Raw genomic sequence first — 12,177 nt, 5'->3', positions numbered from 1 at the left:
GTTTTTAACCAATCTTGTGCATCCAATTGGTGTGTTTGTGATATGATCCTAATAGTCATAGTTCACTTTAAAGATCGTTCTAGGTCGGAACTTACAAATTTGAGTGAAAATCGCGTTTGGTTGGAGAACGTGATAAACGGCGCTGCGAAACTCCGATTCATTCCAAATCGAGGTGAAAGATGACGTTCTGAAACGCAAGTTAGGCTTTTGAATCACCGAAAAACAATATATAGAACTCGAGATATGAACGCTGGTTACTGATTACGAAAATTGAAAGAATTGGAGTATTAGGATTTGATGTAAAGGAAACTCAATATTATTATTCAGCAACGAAACAAAGGAACAAAATGGCGCCACAATCTTGAGATTGATAAGCCAAAAAGAACGCCACAAGGATTAACAGCCTTGATAAGTTCAAGATGAATTCTTTCAAGAACTCTAGAGAGCAAAGCCTCACAAAAATAATAATCAAAATCTGCCCTCCATGAGGTTACAAATGCTTATTTATACTAAGTCTATCTCTAAACCTAAATGGGTCATAAGTGACAGCATTCTCTAGGCCCATATTAGTCTTACATCTTATTTTTTTTTCTAAAATAAACTTAATGTAAGTAAGAAAAGTATCTTCACTTACACATAACAAAAACTAAATCAATAATAAAACTATTACAATTCAAAATCAAAGCAAACTAAGAATTAATACAAACCAAATTAAAATATATAAAGTTTATCCTAATTTATTAAAATATGGATCATCTTCACTATCTGGTCTTTGGGGCTTTAGACAATTTTTTCTTTCTTTTCTTCACAGACTTGGGGACTTTAGTTTTCCTTGCTTCCCTTTTCTCCTCTTTCACCTTCTTTTTATTTTCTTTCCTAGCTTGTTTTCTAGTAGCTATATTCTCAAGAGGAGTATCTCGATCACTTTCAGAAAATGAAACCTCTTCAGAATCACTTTCGTTATCTACTTCGTCCTCTCCCGATTGAGACTCGGTGTCACCTTCTAAGAGATTAGATCTACCATCAGAGATAACATGTGAATCTTCTCCAGTGTCTTCGCCATTTGTTTGTTGTACATCCTCCTCAGCATTCTTAACATCAACAAGAGAAAAAATCAATGTGGTAAATAGACCAATATCACTAGCGCTTCTAGTTCTTTAAATTACATTGAAAAAAGTTATCAAAATTAAACTCATGCTGTTTTAGAAAGAAAAAAAAATCAAAATTGGAGGGTTAAATAACGTATGAATTTTACATTTTCATAAGATAGTATAAATAAGCTCCCATGTTTAGATATTCACAACAATACAAATATCTAAAGATTAAACTCCCTAAATTTCTTTCTTCAATTTTCCCTTCATTTTCTTGCTAATGCAAGTTACCTTCAAATACAAAGTAACTTATTAAGACAATTTACCTGTCCAAATTCCAAATCATCAGATACATATTCTCCGGCCAAATTTTTTTGTTGCACCTGAAATTTTTTGCATCCATTAAAAATATGTTTGAAGTTGTTCAGAGAATGTAAACAATGACAAACTAATGATGACAAATACCTTTTCCAAATAACTATCTACAGCATCATCAGCAATTGATGCATTAACAATAAATCCACGCAGTTCTTTTATTGACATGACACCAACACCATGTCTTTTAAAGAAAGCCTGCAAGTAAAACAAGTAGTTTATCACACTTTTTCCTTATTAGCCCTGCAACACATGAGAAAGGGGGCAAGAGATATGTAATTTACAGCTAGAGCGTAGGAGTACTTACGGATACGTGAATACAGTCTTCGACCAGAAAATCAAGAGCATGAGGATGGTCGAGGTCAACAGCTTGAGAAACATCAATAATATACAAGTGACCCTGATAATTAAAGAATAAATAAGTAAACTATTTAGAGAGAGACATTTAATCACTAAAATATAAACACTCAAAGTAGTATTCACCTCATAATAAAGTATATTATATTCACTGAGGTCACCATGCACCAATTTACACTTCTGATATAATGTCCGCATTGCAACAATTATCTGAAATACAAAATGCTCATAATGTCAGCCTCAAAAATTGGCATAACAGAATAAACCTTAGCACCTTTAGAATTTAGAAAGGTATAAGAAATGCGTAAGAAGTGTTTTAATGGAGAGTCCTTAAATTAAACCATTGATACCACAGAAGATAGTGTAGACTTCTAAATAGCTTTAATCACACAAGTGAGCTTTTAGCAGGGTTGTCAAAACAGTAGAAAATAGTGTTTTGTTCAAATTCCGCTATGCTACAAAGTTACAGCACAAATATATCCGTTATTTAACAACACTTTGTGCTAAATAGTGTATCGTGGAACAATAGCAATTTGTTAAAAATTCCCCTACGCAATAGCACCACTATAACTGCTATTTGACAACTCAAGTTTTTAGTAATCATTCTAGATAAAAGGCTAATGAGGACCAAAACAGGAACCTTATATTAAAGAAACCTGCTAAAGGGCTAATTTCCAACTTCTAAACCATTGCTAACTTTACTAGACTATTGTAGCACACACCTCAACATAGCCTTCCCGTAACTTGTCTAAAGATAAATCTGCGTCTTTGAGAAGTGGGGCGGCCCAACCATTCTTTCCTGCAAAAATCAAATCACCAGAAAACTTAAGTTAAAAACCTACTTGCATTTCTTCTGTCTAAACTGCAGTATTGATTACCAGAATGAGATGATATGCTACAGCAAGAAATTGGAATTTTCTAGGACTGATAATGCATTTGATCAATATTGAACCATGCATTACTTTACTTAATTTCTATCTTATACACACTGGTATTCGACATAACAAACAGAATTGAGGACAATTGATTATAATTGGACAATCAGATTGTATCAAAATGCAGGATAAAAGCAGTACCGATAAATTCCATAACAAGGATATTTTGCCTCTGAAGATGTGGAGTAGGGCACCTAAGTCCTTTTGCCTTTAGCCTGCATTCCAATATAGCCAGTATTATCTGAACAGTTTTTAGTTAAAGTGCATATCCAACATAAGAAGAAAAAAAAAGGAATGAAATAAGAGCAAATGCAAACCTAAAAAGATTCCTCATTTCTTTTTCTGCCCATGTTTGTACCATTTTTCTGGGATTATGCTTGCAGTACCCATTTCTAAACCGGTAATCTCCTTTCACATATCTATCTCTATCCCTGATATCAATCAGATCATAAAGTTCAGTTCATAAAATAATTTAAGACACATCTGTGAATCAAGAAACTTCCATTTAATGTAGCAATTTGTGCTTTTTGTGTATCTAAGGAATTATTAAAAGGAAATAAATAAGCAAGCATACACTCCCTAAATTCAATTGAAAAGAAAGAGGAAATATATGATAATATTAAAGATCCAGCCCATGGAGGAAAATTTTGCATGATAAAACAAAAATAATATTTGAGAGTCTGCTTAAATTCACATCCCAGTGCCCTTTTCATAAAGGGAAAACAAAATTTAAGTAGCCTATGTAATTCTTCATATTTTGGTGTTCACGATAATCTGTAATAATAAAAGAAGTTAGAACAAGCTAACACCTATAACACTTACTTAAATCCCAAAACAGATGTTTTGTATACTTTAATTGCAAGTTCTTGACCATTGGATTTGGTGGCATGATAAACATTTGCCTGTTAAAAAATACAAAGAGAGTAACAAACAGAAATATTAATTATTAACATATAGAATAAATTATCCACATCAAAGTCTCCGTCATAAAACCTTAATCACGAAAAAAAAAAAACTAAAACATGTAAATAAAAGCTTTTGGTGTATAACATACTTCTTTTCCAGTTGAAATGCACCCATTGATATCTTGAAACACTCCTCTGTTTAGCATCTTAAATAAAATCATGCGCGTTCTGGGATCAATTGCCTAGAGGAATTTTAGCATTAATTAGTAGCATACAAATTATTGAAAATGAATAAGACAAACAAGGAAACTTTAAAAAACGCAAATGCAAACTAGTACCCAACTAACGAATACAAGTTAGAAAGTTTCTATTTAATAGTTCATTTTCATAGTACTAATATTTAAATTTTCATTAAGAAACAGTCTATTTGTTCATTTCTTAATCAATACCCCAATGCAAAACTAAAATTTATATTTTATATCAGATCCAATATTACTCATTGGTTAGTTAGACTAATTAGTCACTTAGAGCATCCACAACGGGAGTGAAAATGAGTTCGTTCGTCAGCGTGTAATTACTTAACTTCCAGTTTTTTGTGGGTTCACCGTTGGAGTTGTGCCAAGGTGTCATCACGGTACTGTCAGGAAGGAACGGTGCTTCATAGCAGTTATTTTTTTTTTCTATCTACTTTCATAATTTAATAATAATATAATTATAACCGCTACCTTTTATTAATTTATTAATAATAATAAATTTATCATTTTTATTAATTTATAGCCGTTAACTTCTTTTTAATTTATTAAATAATAATAATTTTGTAACCATTAGCTTTTTTTTAGTTAATATACCACCGTTAGTCTTTTTTTCTCCTTTAATTACGATTGTTAACTCATTAATAGAAACAATTTGTTACTCCTACTTTTTCTTCACAATTTTTGTTATCGAAGTTTATTAAAGTTTTTATTAACGTACTTTTTAATTTATTTTTCCATTTAAATTAATATTTTAAGTTATAATAAAATTAAATATTAATGTATAAATTAAAGTAATGGAATATAATATGATTTTTTAAAAGTTAAACCGTAAAAAATGAATGAGTTGATTTAAGGTGATGTGGCATAGTAGAACTTGAATCATGTTGAGTTTAGATAATGAGTAAATTGCTTCAAGATGATGTGGCACAGTGGACCCCATCTAAAAAACCCATATTGAGTTCACCGTTGTAGATGCTCTTAGATCAGTTAGTTTTTCTTATTAGTTTTATAAGTCTTATATTTTTCTTTACCTTTCTTTCGTCTAGAATTGTAAAATTTGATGAAATAATTAATATTTACCTGTTCAACAGTGGCCCGATCGGCTTTCTCGGAAGTTCGAGTTTTACCAATAGCCATGTCTCTGACAGTTGCACGAATTGCTGTGGTAACAGTGTTAGACATGGCAATATTCATGCTTCCTTCTTCCCATTCCTCTAAAGGAGAAGCTCGAATGTGATGGGAGAATTTTTGGTAGCGATTGGAGAGAGGTTGGAAGGTGGAAGAAAGGGAGTGATGGCCACCATGAGCATTGGGACGCCAAGAACTAATAACATCTATCGGTTCATATTCGATTTCCGAATCCGAAGAAAACGATTCATATTCATATTCATCTTTGTGTTTGTGTTTGTGTTGAGTTTCAGATAGGTGTTTTTTCGCCATTGATGATCGATAAACAAGTTACGTGTAAGCAAAGGCACTACTATAACTGCTGATGATAACTAATCCTATGCGCTTTCAGATATAAAATCTGTTTATGAGTTCTTTTTTAAAAATAAATCTTTTCTTTTTTTGGTCTATATAAAAAATTTAATTTAAGTAACAAACATTCTTCATTCCCGTGATGTGTGCTACAATAGTGGGCCCCATTTCGACCGTTTTACTAAACGATTTTTGGCGGGTTTGCGGTTCAGTTTGAACGTGTAACCCATTAGTGCTCCGTGTACATTTTTGGGCCGTTTTTGTGAAAATTTGTTAAAAAACTGTTTCTGTAATTTTTGATAAATAAAAGTTATTTATATTATTTTTATCAACTTACAGTCCCTTCAATTTAAAATATAATAATTTTAATATTTTATCTTAATTTTTTAATTAAAAAATAACAACATGATATACTTTAAATAAAGTGACTATAATAAAACGATGTAAAATAAAAAAATTCTACTAATTTTTTTAAAATTTTTATTTTATTTTTGTAATTTAATTAATAACATATAAATAATTAATGTATTTAAATAATTATAATTATAAAATTGCATGTCACGTTATTTAAAATACATAAAAAATTTACTTTTTTAGTTCAATATTTTTTTTAAGAAAATTAACTTTTAAAATAGAAGAATAATTTTTTAAATTAGAAAAATAAAAAATCTAAATAAAAACTGAGATTCAAAATTTATTATTGGTCCTGTATTTACAAATTAACATATTTATTTTTGCTAACACTTCGATGCATTCTTAAGTTTGGAATGCACCGGTCAATTTCCAATTATATTATGCCACCCGTTAAGTCTACTAAATCTAAACAGCACTTTTTGTTGTTTGCGGTGAAATGAGAATTTATATATAATTTTTATGACAAATTTAATAACTAACCCATAGGACAGCTTTGATATTGTCGTCAGTTAGTGATTGGGATCTCAAAAGTGCCACGTTGTTGAACATGTAAAAGAACATCAACTAGATCTTCACCATGTCCTTGATTATGGTTTAATTGATGCTCTTTGATAATGCTTTCTAAAATGTTATCAAGCTTCTTTTTCATATTTTCCAATTTAGCTTTCATCCTAGTAATCACATCAATAGGCTTAAATTAAGGGAACAAATCAGCAACATAAAAACCACCAGCCATTTCCACTGCTTTCTTAAGCAAGCAAAAAAGCTCTTCTTCATAATCACTTTTTTTTACCAAACGCTGCCTTTGAAACAAAAGCACTTACCAAGGATAAACTATTTTAGTTAAATCAAGTAAAGTTTTATGTTCTAAAAAATAACTCTATTATTGATAAGTAAATGTTTTAGGGAAAATTTAAACTCGAGTTCTTTCGAACAATTTATTTTTAATATAAATTAATTAACCACTTAAATTCAATCTTTGATTCACTAATACACTTATTTATATCTCCTTCTATTTAACAATTCTATTCATTACTCTCTTGACATAGAATATCACTTATCAAATCATGTTAATTAAGAAACTTGATATAATAGTACTACTTTAAGACTCAATTAGAAGCAAACACAACTAATAACAAATATATTAAAAATAATAATTAACTACATTTAATTTCCTTCACACAATAAAATATTACATTTCCAAAATTAACCCAACATTTAATTTAATTTTGAAGGATATTTTGATAATAATAGTATTGAATACAATTAAATTAGTTATTTTTTATTTATATTTTGGTCCCACTAATTGTAACTATTTTTTTCTTATATTTTGGTCTATTAACTGAACTTAAAAGATTAATAAATTTCAGTTAAAGATGAATCGTGCAGGAGAATTTTAAATTTAAATTCTAATTAGATTAATTTTTTATCATACTTTATTTATGTTCCAACTGAATCTAGATTACTAGGACTCTTTTCTCATAAAAATTAGATGGTTAAAATAAATAAATAAATTTATTTACAATTTCACCATTCCTTTCTAATCCAAGAATCATTTTATCGATAAAGATAGACAAACATATACGTTAGTGTTGATACTTACACCAACATAAAATTAATTTTAAAATGAACATTTAATTGCAGTTTGGATCTTTTTATTTTTATTAATTCACTAAAATAGTTACCCTATTTTAAAATTCAATAATTTTGATCTCTTTTTTAAATTTTCTAACTAAAAATATATTTTATAAATTTTTATTACAATTTGATAAATATTCATTGAATACTATAATATTGTATGTTATATCATTTAAAATATATCCTATCATAATTTTTTTAATTTAAAAATCTAAAAAAAATATCATATATTTAATTTTAAAATAGGACAACCACTTTTACAAATTGAATAAAAATAAAAAGATAAAAAGTGCAATTAAATTTAGAATAAATTAGAGTTGTCCACATTTGGGGGCCGTATATATGTAAGATAAGGTAAGAAGGGCATAAAATGATATAAAATTTAAAGAAATGAAGATAAGATTGCATTGATAGCATTTGTGAAAAGAGCTTCATTTACATCCACAAATTGAATTGAACAGACTTAAAAGGTTAGCTAGCTACCTAAAATTAAGGAAGAAAAAAGAAGATGAAAAATCTCAGCTTGAAATTAAAACTCCACCTTCCAAGTTCCTCCAACCCTTCTTGTTCCCTTTTTACTTCAAAAACCCCTCAATTACTTATCAAACCCACCAAATTAGTAACATCCTATGGGTTCAAAAACTTGAAACACCAAACTTCTAAAATTGAAGTAACACTTACAGAACAAACTCCAGTTACTCTCAAACACAAACCATTGAAGAAACTTGAAGTTCTTGAAAATAGGAAATCAAGGATTGTAATAATGGGAGTTGTTTCATTGGGAATTTTGTTGGTTCTGAGTGGAATGGATGAAGAAAAAGCATTGGCTTTGGGACCTGAAGGACCACTTGTGGAAGAGTTTTGGGACAATGTTAGAAGGTATGGATTGTATGCACTAACTGTTAGTACAGGTGCTATTTACACAATCTTGCAGCCTATTTTTGAGCTTCTCAAGAATCCAATTACTGCAATTCTTATCCTTTCTATTTTGGGTGGTGGCTTCTACATTGTTTCTCAAGTTATTTCTGCTATGGTTGGTGTTTCTGATTTTAGTTATGATTATGGAAACTAGATTCTTTTTCTTACATACATACATAGCTCCAATTTCTTATGATATCTAAGGACCCTTCATTTTTACTATTATATTATATTTTGCAATTCTTAATGTTTAATGTTTTTGCTGTTTTTGTGAGTTTTTTTCTTTGGGTGTTCTGCTTAACTTCTTGTAACAAGGCCATCATGTTGCTGACTATAAACACAGTTTGGATACAGGTTATGAGCCTATTGGATACAGGTTTAGTTTAAGATCTATTTGATAAAATTAAACGATAAATTAATAAATCATATTATAGCTGATAAATCAGATTATGGCCGGTAAACTAGTTGATGAAATATGCAAGATATGACGTTAATAATGTTTCAAGTTATCAATTATAAATTTAAATGCTACTTCAAAATCAAATACCATTTCAAGAAGAGTTATAGGCTAGTGTAATAAGCTCATTTACTAAATACATTTTATTTTGATCAAATAAATTTAAATTAATCTAATAAACTATAAAATAGTTTATTGACTTTGATGATTTCTTCTCTCATCTCTAATGTTATTTGGATTAGCCAATTTAAATTTGTTAATTCAAAGTGATTGTTAATTCAACTTCTCAATTTTATTCACCAATGCAAATCAATAGTATTTTTATCCAATCTTTTAACTAGCTCTCTACCGAAAAATCAGTGTTTTTTCGGCTTAACAGCAACCCTCTTAGTTCAAAAGAAATAAGCCCAGCCCAATATTTTGGAAGTGCAATAAGTACAAAGAAATTTGGGCAGGAAGGTTTGGGAAAAGCCCACTATTTTTCGACTGTTTTTTTTAAACAAAAAAATCGACTGAAAGTTGAAACATTCTCTGATTCAACAATATATTTTGGCTATTGACAAACAAAAAAACAATATATCTTTGTAGTATAACCAATTAAATTATGAGTTGAAGAATACTAATATTTATTTTATTTTCTTAACTAAAGAATAAACCGATCACATTATCTTTTTAAATAAAATTGTTATTGTAAAACTTTTATAATAACTTCTTGATTGTAGTGTATTAACAATACTTATAAATTAAATTTATGTGTTCATTAATAAATATAAAAAAGTATTTTTATAGAAAAGTTTGAATAAAATATATAGAAAAGAGACAAGTCCCAAACGATACAAAAACTTTTATGTCTTGTACCAAAATAAAAACTAAAAGTCCCAAACTCCTATCATCTAAAAAATAATTATGGTTAAATGTATTTATATTATTTAACTATTTTTTTATTTATATTTTAAGTATATACTTGGTGTGTTGCAACTTGCAAACAATAGATGCAAGAGAATGAGGGTAGCTGTAAGTGTTGGCAAAAGAATGAGGTAGCTGTAAGCTTTTTTTTTATTTTTTTTTATAACTGTTCGGATTTTAATGGAGTAGGTTTTAGTAATCCCGAGTCAGGTTAAGATATTTTTAGAATTTAAATTAGACTTTAGATACCTCATACAAAATTGGCTTTTAAGTTGAAGAGTGTCTTTTTTCTAAAATTGATTTGTAATAGGCTATGGTATCATATTAGATTTAATGTTGAGTCTAATTCATCATGACATAACCGATTTTGTGAGTATTACATAAGACTCAACTCAAAGACTAAGATAGTAACAAAGTCTATCCAAAATTCAATGAGAATTTCAAATTTGATAAGATAAGAACTGACAAAGTGTTTATAAATGGTGGATAATCCTCATCCTATATAAGTTGAATTTGTGGAGTTATGTAAGGCTTAACTTAAATTTTAAAATGAAATTATAATGTATCTAAGATTTATTGGAAAATATTAATAAAGTCAACTAATTGAAGTCTAATTGATGAGAGCCTCAAGTTTTTATTTTTTTATTTTTTATAGTATAATAAAATGAGAGTGAATTTTTTTAGTTTAAAATATTTTTAAACTCCTACAAAATTATGACATTTTAAGTTTAATTTCTAAATTTTTTTTATTCACTTCTAACTTCTATTTTAATTTAATAGATTTTTTTTATAGATTAAAAATATCACTTTTTTACAAAAAAATATCATAATGAAATATTTAAACCACCTTTATCATCGTAATATGATGCACTACATGACTAAATTATCATAATGAAGTGTTCGATACATTAATTTAAGCCTTAATGTTATCGTAGTTGTTTTTTAATAATTTAAAGTAGTTGCTAAGCTTTTTAATGCCGTTTAATACTCTTAAGAAAGCAAATATAGTCACCGGTGCATTTTTTTTTCTGGATTAATTGTAATTTTATTCGTATACACGAAAGTACTTTTCTACTTTAAAAATTAATAATTTTGATCTTTGTTATTAACTAAAAAATAAGAATGTGATATGTTTTAAATAACATGACATGTAATATAATGATTTATAATGATTAACATTTATAAAATTATAATAAAATACTATAAAAATTTAATTATCAACTTCATATTCTTTTTATATTTTAATTTAATCAATTATATGTGAATAATTAATACATCTAAATTATTTTATATCATGAAATTGTATTTTATGCTATTTAAAATACGTCAATCGTTATTTTTTATTTAAAAAATCTGATAAAGAATTCAAAATTGTCGACTTTTAAAATAGAAGGCTAATTCTATAAATAGATAAAAATTGATGACCTAAAACTGTAATTAAATATTTTAATTTTATATATTATATGGTTCTTATCTTATTGCTATCATAGGTTAATTTACTGCTCCTTAACTAATATTATTTGGCTTAATCATGAAAATAATTACTGATTAAATAAATTAATACGTTGAAGATCATATAAACTGAAGATTAACGTCGTTCAATATATGTCGTGTCCAAAAGAGAGAACAAAATTATTTTGTGTGAAAGCAAAAAAAAAAAAAAGGAAAAAGGAAATGTGAAAATATAATGTTCTAAACATTGCAAAAAAATTCTCAATATACATTTAAGTGGTGAATATTCCACATAAGAGACATAACTTACATATTTATTATCTTAAAATTTTAGGTGAATATATAATATTAAAGTCTCTCATAATTTTGAATTATTTCATCAAATAAAAATTTATTTCAACTATACAATCATACGATGATTTGATCAAACAGAAAAATACCAATACCTAATTTTTAATGATCCAAAAGATTATGGCTTTCAATTGTCTTATAAGTAGAGAATAACACATAACATTGCGTGATCCATTATATCACCTATTGTATATGTTGCCCATTTTGCAAATGCTCATATGTCTCGGCTTCTTTGTCCTCAAATAACACTCTTAAGATACAATCATATATTTTACAATTTCGGAAGTTAGATTCTAATAAATAAAAAATTGGGAGATTGGATGAAGATTTACTAACAATAAATTAGCGATTTCTCTTGTTGGGCTTTTTTTTCCTGCTGTGGGCTCAACATTTTAGGTCTCCTTTTTCTTCCTATGTAATTGAAAGTTTATTTTATTAATCTTCTTAGTATTTTCCAAATTTTACTTGATATCTATTTTTATGTATTTAAGAATATTTAGGCGAGAGAAAAAATACCTTTGAATTAACCTATTAAATAGTCAAGTCAATTCAAAACATTTATTTTTGTTACCAAGAATAATAATCATAAAGCCAACTCTATTGACCAAAAAAAAAAACAAAATTAAATATGACACAAGCTCTTTT

The 12,177-nt window shown here is 27.9% G+C and overlaps 2 protein-coding genes across 2 annotated transcripts; one reads left to right on the top strand and one right to left on the bottom strand.

Moving 5' to 3' along the window:
• Positions 1-178: 178 nt before the first annotated feature.
• On the bottom strand, positions 179-5,398 carry LOC101502906 (uncharacterized). The gene is made up of 11 exons (XM_004507554.4): positions 4,998-5,398; positions 3,813-3,905; positions 3,581-3,660; positions 3,076-3,189; positions 2,900-2,973; positions 2,546-2,622; positions 1,950-2,033; positions 1,774-1,866; positions 1,557-1,664; positions 1,418-1,474; positions 179-1,091 (listed from the first exon to the last, which is right to left on the bottom strand). Exons 1-11 carry the CDS (start codon positions 5,355-5,357, stop codon positions 762-764), a joined length of 1,470 nt encoding a protein of 489 aa, XP_004507611.1. The 5' UTR covers positions 5,358-5,398; the 3' UTR covers positions 179-761.
• Positions 5,399-7,846: 2,448 nt separating this feature from the next.
• LOC101500371 (uncharacterized) lies at positions 7,847-8,620 on the top strand. The gene has a single exon (XM_004507547.4). The coding sequence runs from the start codon at positions 7,957-7,959 to the stop codon at positions 8,518-8,520; it is 564 nt and encodes a 187-aa protein (XP_004507604.1). The 5' UTR covers positions 7,847-7,956; the 3' UTR covers positions 8,521-8,620.
• The last annotated feature ends 3,557 nt before the right edge of the window (positions 8,621-12,177 follow it).

This window comes from Cicer arietinum, chromosome 7 (assembly GCF_000331145.2).
Source record: "Cicer arietinum cultivar CDC Frontier isolate Library 1 chromosome 7, Cicar.CDCFrontier_v2.0, whole genome shotgun sequence".
Taxonomy (NCBI): Eukaryota; Viridiplantae; Streptophyta; class Magnoliopsida; order Fabales; family Fabaceae; genus Cicer; species Cicer arietinum.
This window is presented reverse-complemented; position numbering and strand designations above follow the sequence as displayed.